Raw genomic sequence first — 14,244 nt, 5'->3', positions numbered from 1 at the left:
CGAATGGAATCTGGAATAACTACATTTTTGGAAATAAGAGTATTTGTTAGAAGAAAGGTAACACCAAAATACTTTTCTTACTTGTTTATTTTCACAAACATGTAGCTTAATTACATTATCTGATTATTTGGTCAATAATGAAGCAATAGTGCTTCATTATCCAATATTTACCCAATTTCATTAGCTCTGTTGTAAACTACAAGACATGGAATAATAAAGTGGGTCATATCTGCTGTGAAATGTTTGCTCAACTCCTTAGGTGGGCATATGTAGCCAATTTATATAGGTTGTGACAGCATAGTTCATTGCCTGGTAGTCAAAAGCCCGAGGAGAATTGTGAAAATCCAGAAAGCGATTTCAATGAAAATTTTTTCTTTCTCACCTTGTGTCCTTGCTTGCAATGTTGAAAATGAGTCAAATATTTGTACTTTAAATTTAATTTTGAAATACAGGAAACATGTACAAAATTCTATGTTAAATATTGGAAGAAAAAAAATCTTACAGACATGCTGTCATTAAGTAATTTAGTTTTAAGAAGATCGGATATAAGCACATAGCTTTCTATTCTTCAACTCATATGATGTAGACCTGACATTCTATTGTTTCAGGATTCTTTTCTTCTTTGTAGTTGATCTATCATGCCGGTTCTAGGTCTGAAAATCTAGTATACTACTATGTTGGGAAAGTTGCTATTAAGAGCTGTTTATCTGGAAAACGCATGGAGCAACCTCACCCCCCATCCTTCCTAAAATGTTCAAATCACCTAAATAGGGGAATCAAATCCTGTTCACACGCTGGCCACTCAAATACTTAAAAAAGATTCTATTAAAAAAATAGTTATCCATCTTGTACGTAGAATTTTCTCTCCTTTGCCAATTCCCAGTGCTTAGTGCAAACAACTGTGGGAGACCTGTGCTATTGCTCTCGCGAAAAAAGCGTTTTTCCTCGAATATTCAAATAAAAATGAGCCTACTTCTATAAATTTGCAAAGAAAAGAATGTGCAGATCAATGCCCTGGAAGACAGACGTGCAAAGGGAGCAGAGGGAAATAGTATTTTTAAGGAAAATCTGAAAGTTGTCTCCGTTTGACCGAAGTTTTAAAGAGAGTTGGGGGAATGAGGGAAGTTTCAGGGTACTGCTTTTGAAACTAGGGATAGCAAATAAGGCAGGAATGAAGCCTGAAGACTCTCGGATCCGTTTCCCCCAAACCTCTAATTATTTCATGCCCAGATTTCTTACGTTTTTCTTCTTTTTTAAGGGGAAAGAAACACAGCCACACTGCAGAGCGGAGCCCTTCTGAGCGGCGCGGCGCCCGGCGCAGGCAACCAATCATCACTCAGCCACTCGCTATATAAACCCCCAGCCGCCGGCCTCTGAGCCACGCCGTCCTGACAGTTTGAGCTTACTTTTTCTCTTTGTTGGCAAGGCGGAAAAATGTCGGAGACCGCGCCAGCTGCCCCTGTCGCTCCCGCACCTGCAGAGAAGACACCTGTGAAGAAGAAGGCAAAGAAGACCGGCGTGGCCGCGGGAAAGCGCAAGGCGTCCGGGCCGCCCGTGTCCGAGCTCATCACCAAGGCCGTGGCCGCCTCCAAGGAGCGCAGCGGCGTGTCCCTGGCCGCGCTCAAGAAGGCGCTGGCGGCCGCCGGCTACGACGTGGAGAAGAACAACAGCCGCATCAAGCTGGGCCTCAAGAGCCTGGTGAGCAAGGGCACCCTGGTGCAGACCAAGGGCACCGGCGCCTCGGGCTCCTTCAAGCTCAACAAGAAGGCGGCCTCCGGGGAGGCCAAGCCCAAAGCCAAGAAGGCGGGCGCGGCCAAGCCCAAGAAGGCTGCGGGGGCGGCCAAGAAACCCAAGAAGGCGGCGGGGGCCGGCACCCCCAAGAAGAGCGCCAAGAAGACCCCGAAGAAGGCCAAGAAGCCCGCGGCGGCGGCTGCAGCCAAGAAGGTGGCCAAGAGCCCCAAGAAGGTGAAGGCGGCCAAACCCAAGAAGGCGGCGAAGAGTCCCGCCAAGGCCAAGGCCCCGAAGCCCAAGGCGGCCAAGCCCAAAGCTGCCAAGCCCAAGGCGACCAAGGCAAAGAAGGCTGCGCCTAAGAAGAAGTAAAGGTTGTAGCGCGATGTCCTGCCTCGGAATTCTCAAAGGCTCTTTTCAGAGCCACCCTCCATTTTCAGGCAAAAGAGCTTTAACTGCTACTCAGGTAACCACTCCCTGCCTGCTTCGCCATCGCTAGCCTCTTTACGTTCATCTCGAGCCTCCTAATCAAATATTACCGCCCAGGCTTCTGATTGGTCCGCTGCTCTTGGACCGCTTGCAGCGCCAGCGGTGAAGGTGGCGGACCCGGCCCAGGCCTCGCCTCCTTCCTCTTGCTTACAAACCATTAGGGTCACAGTTCTCGGGAGAGAAGTTTGGCAGCTCTGAAAAGAGCCTTTGGCTGTTTGGGCTGGGACAGTGAGTGGTTATTAACTTCTCCCTTGCACTTGTGGTGGCTCTCGGTCTTCTTGGGCAGCAGCACGGCCTGGATGTTGGGCAGGACGCCGCCCTGCGCGATGGTGACGCGGCCCAGCAGCTTGTTGAGCTCCTCGTCGTTGCGGATGGCCAGCTGCAGGTGGCGCGGGATGATGCGCGTCTTCTTGTTGTCGCGCGCCGCGTTGCCCGCCAGCTCCAGGATCTCGGCCGTCAGGTACTCGAGCACGGCCGCCAGGTACACGGGCGCGCCGGCCCCGACCCGCTCGGCGTAGTTGCCCTTGCGCAGCAGGCGGTGCACGCGGCCCACCGGGAACTGCAGCCCGGCCCGCGACGAGCGCGTCTTGGCCTTGGCGCGCGCCTTGCCGCCCTGCTTCCCGCGTCCGGACATGGTTAGAAAAGGGGCTGTTCTCTAGGAAGCCAGTCTGAAGAAGGTGCAATTATAGTCTGGATGTTTCCTAAAGTTTCCTCTCCCATTGGTTTGCAGAGGCTGTTGAGGGTTAGCCAATCAGAAGGTGCTCTTGGCTTGCAAGGCCCCAGTGGTAGAAAATACTGCCCCAGTTAGAGGCTGAGACATTAAAACTTGTGTATATTTTGGAGCAATAGGAATTCTTGGATTTTGTTTCCCTTGGTCAGACTGAGTCCTCCTCTGGGGCACTATTCACGCTCTTCTCTAAAGCTGTATACTTCTTTACCACCTGATGCTAAGGAACAGTAAAAAGTGTAAAAGTCCTCTCCGGTGGTTTAGAATTTAAATTCTCTGCCAGATTCCTTCCCCTAGATTGCTGAGAGGTCCCGGGGAGCCATGTTTCAGCCAATATTTATGCTGAATAATAAAAGAATGGAAAAGGTGAAACGCAGTAAAAGAAGAAAACTGGGAGTTTGCGTGGTTTGTTACAAAGTTCCCGGAGACCGAAGCAAAATAATTGGATTCTAGGTGGGTTGATCTGGCCGTTTCTCGTGTCTGCTTAGTCCCCAGTGCCGAGGTGGCTTTTTTTTTTTTTTTCAGGGAAGTCCACTTAATTTTACAGGGAAATCTTGGCAAAAATCTGAGTCCTACAGATCATTATGGGGCTGTATACCTGGAGGGGGAAACACTCTATCTTTATTTTCTCAAGGAGTAAATGCAGTTTGGCATTTCTATTATGTGTATAGGCAGCTAATCACACTGGATTTTGCTGGTGCCTGTGGCTTTTGAAGTAATGATATCACGACGTTTATTCATTAGTTTGAAGTACGGCAGGTGTCTTGAGATGAAGTTTGCACTCCTCTGAGCTCTTGGAGCTGACCTTCATTATTACGCATGGTGCCCGTTGTTATTTGATGTGTTCGTAATGAAACACATCACTGCAAACACATCCTTAAAAGAAATACACTCTGATAACTGTATTTTAATGTCACTTTCTTACCCGCTATGCTTTAAGTATGGAGGTGTCTGTTGGTTTCCTTCCATAAAGACCATCCATAAAGTCCAAAGCAGGAAAGAAACTGCTGGGCATATCTCCAATGGGCACAGATTCCTTGAGGTTCAGGTACCCTTTCACTTTTTTTCTAGGTTTGCAGCCTCACTCTCCTACGCATAGTGCTTAATAGCTTAATCAACTTTATTATTTTTAAACTTAAAACAGTGCTGGAGAATGCAGCCTGAGAGTATCTTTCTAGCTGTTCTTTTTTTTTTTTATTGTTTATTTACTTTATGAGAGAGAGAGAAAGAGAGAGAGAGAGAGAAACAGAGCATGAGCAGGGAAGGGGCAGAGACAGGGGGAGAATCAGAAGCAGGCTCCAGGCTCTGAAACTGTCAGCACTGAGCCTGACACGGGACTCACATCCACGAAACGTAAAATCATGACCTGAGCTGAATTCCGAAGCTTAACTGACTGAGCCACCCAGGCACCCCCTCTTCCTAGCTGTTCTAAGCAGGGGTTTAATTTTTCCGAATCACAGCTGCAGCTCACAATTTCTCCTTTCCAGAAAGAACCCCCAAATCCTTTGTGACTGTGGCTTGTTTGAGAATGAAGTCTGGATAAATGGGGAAAAGTGAAATATTGATCAAAAGAATCTTTTTGAGGACAAGTGGTTGTATGGATCAGAGAACATAAGTGGCAAGAGACCCGTGAGCTTTCTCATGTAGGATGAGCGTGTGCCTTCTGGTGGGGAGTCACGCGGGGTCAGAAGATAAGGTGGGCATATGGCACTCAGTGCCTGCTCAGAATGACTGTGGAGTATCTCTTGTAGTCCTTAGAGTTTACAGGACAGTCACCACCTCCCAATGAAGCGTTTGCATGCGGTATAGTTAAAATGCTTGTTTCACAGTTAGAAAAATTGTGGCTTGAGGGCGCCTGGGTGGCTCAGTTGGTTAAGCGTCTGACTCTTGGTTTCAGCTCAGGTTAGATCAAATCCTGTGCTGGGTTCCGTGCTGGCAGTGTGGCGCCTGCTTGCAATTCTTTCTCTCCCTCTCTCTCTTCCCCTTCTCTGCTCATGCACTTTCTCTCTTTCTCTCTGAAACATAAACTTAAAATGAAAAAAAAAAAGAAAGAAAGAAAAAGAAAATTGTGACTTGGAAGGAAGAGATACTAAGAACCGGCTTGTTAGTAAACAGTGGACCTGGGTCTAAATACAGGTTTCTTTGTATCTAGTATCTATTTCTTTACACTGTGCCCCATGTATTATATCAGCTGGAAAGGGAGTAGAGTTTTTGGTTTCATTTTTTAAGCTTCATCCAGAAGGTAGTAGAGTTATTGTAATTCTATTTTAGGCCCATTGTGAGTTATCTACTTCAGAAGCCCCTTGGAATGCATCAGACACAGCTTATGATTTAATCAGGGGCCTAATTTTACTTTGGTCTACGTAGCATTTCAGATTCCTTTCCCATAGTTTTCACAGGCATCAGAACTTCTTTAAATCTTTATCCATCTCCCCCAATTTTTGTTATAGCTAAAGTCCTGGGTAGAGAAGACTACGGCTGTCTTAATGAAAAACCTGTGAGATTGACACTTAGAGACGTCAGGAGCCCCTGTGAGAAGCACACAACCCTGTCAGTCACTCAGTCAATCAATCAATTAATATAAATAAGTAGATAAACACGTAAATAAGCTATACTAGCATGGAAGCACATCGTCGAATCTTCTTAACTGCAGGAGGGCACTTATGTGCGTGGCATAAATGAGAAGCAAAAGTAATTTTTAGCATCCCTCTGAAGTAACCACTTTCTCCTTTCTGCTTAGTAAGTGCCTGATGCCTAACTGGCGGCAGCACACTGAATTCCTGTCACTGGATTGAGGCCCAGATTGTTTCTCTTACTCAGTCACCAAATCGGTTTGATGTTTAGAGTCTCGGTAACTGACATTTCCGCCTTTCTCACATGCTCTCTGTATCCTCTCACACTTGGGATGATCCCCTTGTTTCCTACCCAGTGTCCTGATTGCAGTTTCTTCAGCCCCGAATGCTGAAATTCTGGTCATTCTGTGACTTGTCTCAGGGTTAGTGGCTCCCTTGTCACCTTAGGTTCAAGTGAGAACTTTGCAGGCAAATTGTTTCATAATAATACTTCCTGCTTGCATTACCTAGCGCCGTAACTACGCAGATTTTCCTTTTAGTGCCCTGTCAGTCGTTCCTGGTTCTTCTTTTTCTTTTTTTAAACAACTTTCTTCCCCTGCCATTCTCTCGTCTCTACCTGGGAGAGTTTTCCCAATTCCATTTCCGTTCCATGCTCATGAGTAAATTTCCTTAGCTAAAGACTCCAGTCTCTGACAATGTGCTTTGATGACATTTAAAAATTGGGTGCCATTATTATCAATGGCAAATTGATAATGCTTCTATTCTTTTCTCTCAAGAAACTATGCCTTAGGGCCTTAGCCTTCTTTGTCAAGTTTCTCCACTACTCTTTAATTGACTAAGGATTTTTTTGTTTTGCTTTGTTTTTAAATATACCCCCCCATCCCCCATAAGTGTTCTTTTTAATCATCATCCTCTATTTAACCCATTAGCCCCCACATCTGGTAACCTCCAATTTGTTCTCTATAGTTAAGAATTTGCTTCATGTTTGGTCTTTTTTTCCCTTTTGCTCATGTTTTGTTTTGTTTCTTAAATTCCACATATGAGTGAAATCATATGGTATTTGTCTTTCTCTGACTTATGTCGCTTAGCATTATACTCTCTAGCTGGTCCAAGTTGTTGCAAATGAAAAGATTTCATTCTGTTTTTAGGGCAGAATAATATTCCATTATCTATATACTACATCTACTTTATTCATTCATCTTCCGATGGACACTTGAGCTGCTTCCATAGTTTGGCTATTGTAAGTAATGCTGCAATAAACATAGGAATGCATGTACCCCTTTAAATTAGTGTTTAAAATTATTTTTGATAAATACCCAGTAGTGTGATTACTGGGCCTTTGGGGAATTCTATTTTAAATCTTTTGAGGAATCTCCACACTGTTTTTCACAGAGGCTGCACTAATTTGCATTCCCACCAGCAGTGCAAGAGGATTCCTTTTTTTCCACATCCTCGCAGGCACCTGTTGATTCTTGTGTGATTTTAGCCATTCTGACAAGTGTGAGGTGATATCTCATTTTAATTGACTGAGTTTTTAATCTATCCAGTGGGTGGGATTTTCCCCAGGTATTAATCAGATTTAGTAATTTTATTTTCTGTCTTTCTGGGTAGGAAGCCAAGAGTAATAAATTTCTCTGCCCCTTTTATGCCCCTCTTCCCCATGGCTTGACTGAGGCTTTACCTCCCTTACTTTCTGATGTATGCTATGCTGCCAAAGGTGTTGGGGTTGGTTACTGCAAAAAGAGATCAAAAACATTTATAACATTTTCATGGCAAAAATACCTCCAGATATAAAATATCAGTATCTCCTACTGTGGCCAAATGCGGTTGGAAGTGTATGCAGAATGAAATAAAATTTCTGCTTAACCAACTGAGCCACCCAGGCGCTGAAATAAAATTTCTGAATTGCCTTGATTTTTTAGCTCTCATTTCCATAAGAGAAAGCTTCTGGTCATTCGGAGATTATACATTAAAAAAAAAAGTGATATGTAGTTTCAGGCAAACAAGTAAACCTGAAACGGGCATATGACTTAATATACCAGTAGGTACATATGAAATGTGACCTGAGTCATATCTGTGATCTTTCTCCAATAAAATAAAAATTTATTAAAAGCAATTTGATGTCAAGTACTACTATTTCAATGTATACCTTTTAAGATGAAAAAAATATTGTGTGTGATATGTGTGTGTCTGAACATGAGTTTTGTTTGGATGGTTGGCAAGAAGGCTAAAGATTATTCATGCTAGCTAATGTTATATTTTTATTGTTATGCATTGGTTCTATCTCTGTGCAACTGGCTCTAATGATTATAGTATAATAGAACTTCACAATCATATAGGATTCTGTAAATTTTTAAAGTGCATCCATTTCCTTTAACATATATGAAAGAATTAAGGTAAATATGTCAGTCTTCCTTTCACAGCTGTTCCAAGGTAGAAAGCCCTTAGGGGTAACTGATGGCTATTATGCTGATGCTGTTGTTTAGTACAGTAATGCCCAAAGTTTTGGCTTTGCCCTTTATTTTCTGAAACTTTCTTACCTTTAGTTTCCTTATCTGTAAAGAAACGATAAATAATAGAATAATAGAAATAATAGATAAATAATAGAATGATAATTGTATATAACAGATAATACTAGTAGGTAACTATTGAACTTTTCTTATATTGTGGAACCTTATACCTGACTTTTGGCCCATTGTAATCACTCAATAAATTTATTTCTACTTAGGAAAATTATTTATTAAAATTACACAAACTCTACGATTTTTTAAATGTTTGTTATTATTTTTTTAGAGAGAGAGGCAGAGTGTGAGCAGGGCAGGGGGCAGAGAGAGAGGGAGACACAGAATCCAAAGCAGGCTCCCGGCTGAGTTGTCAGCACACAGCCTAACGTGGGGCTTGAACTCATGGACCATGGATCATGACCTGAGCCGAAGCTGGATACTTAACCAACTGAGCCACCCAGGTGCCCCTAATGTTTTATTTCTATACTCAGGACTGTCCTAAACAGTAGTCTGTTCGTCCAATAATTTTTTTTAAATTGCTACTTAACTAAAACATTTTCTGAGTGTTTATTCAGGCAAAGGACCATTCTAGATATTCTGGTGGATTTAATGACATAAAAAGATGCTTTCTGTGCCCACTAGGTCCTCATGTCTTGATGACCAACATCTGGTGAGACAGAACACAGATTTAAAAACTCATTGTGCTAGAATTTCAAAGAAAGTATAGGATATGAGAAACCACAGTCTAATATGAATGCCTTATTCAACATTAAAAATATCCACCACTCCAGGGATTATAGTCATGGATAGATAAGCTCTATTCTACATGGACCCAGAGTTCCCTATTCCCAAGCCTCCAGTCTCAATGTCTGATGGAGTTCCAAGAACAAAAATTTCTTCTACAAAACCTCCAGGACTTCCTGCTATGGCTGACTTGTCTGTGCACTTTATTTATAGCTTTGTCAATGAAGTGTACCACTTTCCTTAGTGATCCTTGAGGTGAAAGAGTGCATTAAAAGTTTTTTTGGATTCAAGTTTCTCAGTTCTATAGTTGGGGATACCTTTTCCCACCTCTAAACTCAAATTTGCTGAAATGTTTAAATAGACGATAGATGAAATCCTTCCAAATAGTATAGTGTATCCCAGCCAGTAAACATACTTCAACATTTCCAAATAACTCCCTGAATAGTTTTAGAACAGAATTCCTGATTTCCTTTCCATTCAGTTACCGGTGTAGAAATTGAGGGACTTGTTATTTTCATGGGAAGGGAATATCTGTTTAATAAGTAATAGCATCAGACCATTTTCTTATATGGAGAGAGAACAGAATATTTTCTGCAAGAAAACTCTCCAGCTTCCAAAGGATTGTCATGTTTTACCGACAAATATGAAGTACTCTCATGAGATTTAAATTTGGCATTAAGAGAGAATTTAGGAAAACCGAAAGTGCCTTTTTGAGTGGCACTTAAGGGCTGTCAGTGGACCATGTGAATCTATCTTGGTGTTGTAAATTCGAGCCCCACTTTAGGTATAGAGATTACTTAAAATAAAAATCTTAAAAAAAAAAGGGGGGGGTCAGTTAAAAGGATCCTTACTGCTGGGTTCTTCATTCCCAGAGGCGCTTTCTGAGACCCACCCAAGCCATTCTTAGTTGTTTAATCTCTTGTAGAATTCCCAGTAACTATAGATGGTAGGTTCTCAGGAAACGCTGCGGACCTTACTTTTTTTTACTCCAGCTAAAACCCAAGTCTTGGATACTGGTAAGAGGATTAGGGGGAGATCTTTGATTACCTTTCTTAAAGGTCTGGAGGTTGCTAGGGAGTTGGGTCCCCAAATTTTGTTGAGCTAAGTGCCCACCAAGGGTTGTGGGCCCTTGGGATTGCATAATTTCAACAAGGTGAACTCTGGGAAAGCCTCGAAGCCTCAGAAGCCTTGAAGGCTCAATCCAGCACCCAAAAGGCCACAAAGGACCACCCTTTGAACTAATTTAATGTTGAAAATGTCGGAGCATGTAGGATGGAAGAGCCAAGGAAACAGCCCCAATACGAAAAGTGCAACAGGCCATACTCGAAGCTTTAGAGTAAAATCCATGAATGGGAGAGCCAGAAGGAAACTTGTATATATAGAACCTATGTAAAAATCCAGTGCAATAGGGGCTTGAGAGTACAACCATTTAAGTAATTATTCGGGAAGCTTCAGAAGGCCAAAGGCTGGAAAGCTTAAATTTAAGAGAGTCCCTAACGGCTTTTCAAGCTTTAAGTTTAAGCTCCGTTAAGAATGAGGTTTACTTGTCAAGTGTCACGGCATCCATTATCGATTAAAGTGGATGGCTCTGAAAAGAGCCTTTGGGTTTAAAGTTGGCATAGAATCCAAATCCAGTCTACGCCCGCTCGCCGCGGATGCGGCGCGCCAGCTGGATGTCCTTGGGCATGATGGTGACGCGCTTGGCGTGGATGGCGCACAGGTTGGTGTCCTCGAAGAGCCCCACGAGGTAGGCCTCGCACGCCTCCTGCAGCGCCATGACGGCCGAGCTCTGGAAGCGCAGGTCGGTCTTGAAGTCCTGCGCGATCTCGCGCACCAGCCGCTGGAACGGCAGCTTGCGGATGAGCAGCTCGGTGGACTTCTGGTAGCGGCGGATCTCGCGCAGGGCCACCGTGCCGGGCCGGTAGCGGTGCGGCTTCTTGACGCCGCCCGTGGCCGGCGCGCTCTTGCGGGCCGCCTTGGTGGCCAGCTGCTTGCGCGGGGCCTTGCCGCCCGTCGACTTGCGCGCCGTCTGCTTCGTGCGAGCCATGGCTTCACTGCAAAGTCAGGAAACGCAGGAAGCGGCTCGCCTCTGCATTTATACAGAAGCAGCATCACTCTGATTGGATTGTTGGCCATCCCTGTTAGACAACTGGAGCTCCATTCCGGAAGTGCTCCCAGCGATTTAGCATTGGTTTAGCTCTTCCGTGCAAGGTTCTGATTGGTTAGTTTCAATGATCTGACATCTTCCCGGTCCCCTTGAAAAAAAAAAGTCATTTGTTTTCTTTGTAATGCCTGGCACACTAACAAATATGACCAACAAACTCGATAACTCTCGTAAGTAATACTGTTGAACGTCTCTAGTCTTTGTATACATAAAATACAGGGTACTTGAAAGAGACAGTACTTTGAAATTTCTATTCAAAAAGTTCACCACTTTCTGCAGTTATCTTGTTTTCATCCGGGAGGCATTTCCTGTCCTCATCTATTTGAAACTTCCTTTGTATAAGTATTTCATGAGTTCTACGTCATTGTATTTACAACAAATATCTAGTTCATTGTAGTATGGTCTAGGACATCCTGTTAAGACATAAGGAATTTTATATTTAAGATTCGTGGTTTACAATCCCAATATTTTGGAACCCCTTGTTCTTTATAATGTTGGGTTTGGCTCAAACTGGTCATTTGACTCTGATGTTTGGTTTTAATGAATTTAAAATGTCTGCTGGGGTCTAATGTCGTAAGCATCGAAGAAAATGTTTGCAATGCTGAAACTTGAAAAAGACGATTATCGAGAGTCTTTTGAGAATATATCTTAATGATAATAGTCTAGCATATCAGGATTTTTGTCAGAAGAGACCCGAGGTGTCCTGGAGAATTTATGAGAAATCCAAAGGAGCTGCAGTGAGGGCTGGACTGGGCTATGTAATATAATTTCCTTCCTTCACTTTCGCCTCTCAGTGCGAAGGTTTCTACTTTCAAAATGAAAAACAAGGCTTTATTGAGGGTTTTTTTTCCTTTTGCTTTTTTTGGGTGAATGTACTTACAGTGATGAAGAGGTATTGTAAATTAATCTATTGGATTCCTTGGAAGAGTTACTCCTTTCGCCCAATAAAAAAGCAGTTTTGGGACTCCCGTTTTACATACTATAAATCTATTGGTCAGTACGGTCCAATCAAAATTCTGAATTTTTGGCTTTCATTTGCATATGCCTCGCATGAATACTCGGGATTTTTCCTTTATGCTTTTTCTTGCTCATCTCATTTTTTTCTAATCTTGGGATTGTTTATCATTCCTGAACCAGTAAAGTCGGCTCCAGCCCCCAAAAAGGGCTCCAAGAAGGCGGTGACCAAGGCGCAGAAGAAGGACGGCAAGAAGCGCAAGCGCAGCCGCAAGGAGAGCTACTCGGTGTACGTGTACAAGGTGCTGAAGCAGGTGCACCCCGACACTGGCATCTCGTCCAAGGCCATGGGCATCATGAACTCGTTCGTCAACGACATCTTCGAGCGCATCGCGGGCGAGGCGTCGCGCCTGGCGCATTACAACAAGCGCTCGACCATCACGTCCCGGGAGATCCAGACGGCCGTGCGCCTGCTGCTGCCCGGCGAGCTGGCCAAGCACGCCGTGTCCGAGGGCACCAAGGCCGTCACCAAGTACACCAGCGCCAAGTAAAAGTTTTTCAACATTTTGCTCTTTTTAAAGGCTCTTTGTAGAGCCGCTCAATTTTGCATATACAGAGTTGTAATAGCAAGGTCCCTTAGCAGGCTTCTTAAAGCATGTTTTGTCTTTTTACAGATTTGTTTCCATAAAATGTGAGAAGTATTTTATTATGAGATGTTTATTGGAACTTATGTTACTCTTTAGAGCCGCTTACATTATGTGAAATGTGTATAATAGGAATTTGGCTAAAGCTCTGAAACAAATAGTTGTGTTTTTGTGTGTGTTCTTTAAATTTTTAATTTGTTCTTTGTTCCCTCATTTACACTTTAAAATAATTTCATAGTAGGTGTCTGGGACTTAAAGGTTTTATGTTTCAGTTTTTGTACATTGGTTATTTGTTTTAATTATAATGTCCACATTATAACTATAATTCTATGTATTTCACAAAGGCTAATTCGTGCAATGAGAAATTATTTTGCAAAGTACACCAAACTCTTTATGTCAATCATCCTATAATCTGAACTAGGCTTGGGAGATTACTGATCTGCAGAATTTAATCATAGCTACTATTGTAGACTGTTTCAATGATAATTCTTCAAATTTACAGTAAAAATTTTATTATCCATTTTATTTTGCCTTTATGCTATTGATGTAATCAACTACAGCCTGCTGAGTCATTTTCTGAAACCCTAATTTTGATCCACATTTATATCTTTTTCTGGCTCATGATGTATCCTTCTGTATTCATTTACACACAGACAAACTAAAACGAAACAAGAGTAAGAAAAGATCTAGGTATGCAGGGGTCACAAGATATGGATGACAATCAATGGGTTTCAAGTACTAATTATTGGAAAGTAGATCATTTGTTTTTGTGCTGCTAAAAGTAAAATGATTTAGATGTGTTGTTGTTGACTACATGACATTGTTTAAAGTTTTGATATTAGGGAGGTCTGCACGGCATTACCCATGTATGCTTATGCTTAGTGTTGGGGATGATTGTTAAGGGTTACATAGTTGTGAAAGGGAATGTTCCCACTATAGGTTACCCCCCTTTTCCCTTTTTTAAATGTATGTCTTCATTAGATGAAGATTGCAGCTTCAGTTCATCTTACATTATTGTAGATGGAACACAGATTGGAGATGCTAAGTGTGTTAGCTAACTATTAGCTATTGCTGCACAACAATTACCTTGAATTTACTCTTTAAAAACAATACACATGTATAATGTGACAGTTTCTGTGGGTCTGGGCATCGTTTAGCCGAGTCCTAGATCAGGATGCTATTGAGATGTTAGCTAGGATAGAGGTCTCTTGGATGCTTGACTGGGGAAATATCCTCTAACAAGCTCACTGCTTGGCTGAATTTGTTTCCTTGTGCTTGTAGGGTTGAGGATCTTATTTTCTTTCTTTGGGGCTGTTGGCTTGAAGGATTGTAGGCTTTTGGTTGTAGGCCTCCCCCACTTCCTAAGGAGCCCCCTGAGTTTCTTGTCGTTTGGGTGTGTCAGCATGGATACTTGGTCCATCAAAGCCAGCATGCAAGAGTCAAGGAGGATAGATGTTACGTAACATAAATCTTAGTTAACAATAATCATATACGGAAAATTACCTTCTGTCACTTTTGTAGTACTATGTGGATTGGAAACAAGTCACAGGTCATATCCACACTCAAGGGGCTAGATTACAAGGGTGAGCACTAAGAGGGGGAACCCTGGAGGCCACCCTAAGGCCATCACAGGACCTGTCAGGAAAAATAAAAGCTAAGAACCCAAAGAATGTTAACATAAGTGTTCCCTCCCCACCCCTATTATACTCTGGTTCAG

General features: G+C 42.9%; 2 protein-coding genes across 2 annotated transcripts; both read left to right on the top strand.

Annotated features, from left to right (window-relative positions):
• Positions 1-1,391: 1,391 nt before the first annotated feature.
• On the top strand, positions 1,392-2,157 carry LOC120248787 (histone H1.3). Its single transcript, XM_039257267.1, has one exon. It carries the CDS (start codon positions 1,435-1,437, stop codon positions 2,098-2,100), a length of 666 nt encoding a protein of 221 aa, XP_039113198.1. The 5' UTR covers positions 1,392-1,434; the 3' UTR covers positions 2,101-2,157.
• An 8,867-nt stretch (positions 2,158-11,024) lies between these two features.
• On the top strand, positions 11,025-13,048 carry LOC120248792 (histone H2B type 1-K-like). The gene is made up of 2 exons (XM_039257272.1): positions 11,025-11,099; positions 12,067-13,048. Exons 1-2 carry the CDS (start codon positions 11,054-11,056, stop codon positions 12,432-12,434), a joined length of 414 nt encoding a protein of 137 aa, XP_039113203.1. The 5' UTR covers positions 11,025-11,053; the 3' UTR covers positions 12,435-13,048.
• The last annotated feature ends 1,196 nt before the right edge of the window (positions 13,049-14,244 follow it).

Source organism: Hyaena hyaena, unplaced genomic scaffold (genome assembly GCF_003009895.1).
Source record: "Hyaena hyaena isolate Hyena2069 unplaced genomic scaffold, ASM300989v1 scaffold_614, whole genome shotgun sequence".
In the NCBI taxonomy this organism is placed as follows: domain Eukaryota; kingdom Metazoa; phylum Chordata; class Mammalia; order Carnivora; family Hyaenidae; genus Hyaena; species Hyaena hyaena.
The sequence above is the reverse complement of the archived record's forward strand: the minus strand, read 5'-3'. Positions and strand labels throughout refer to the sequence as shown.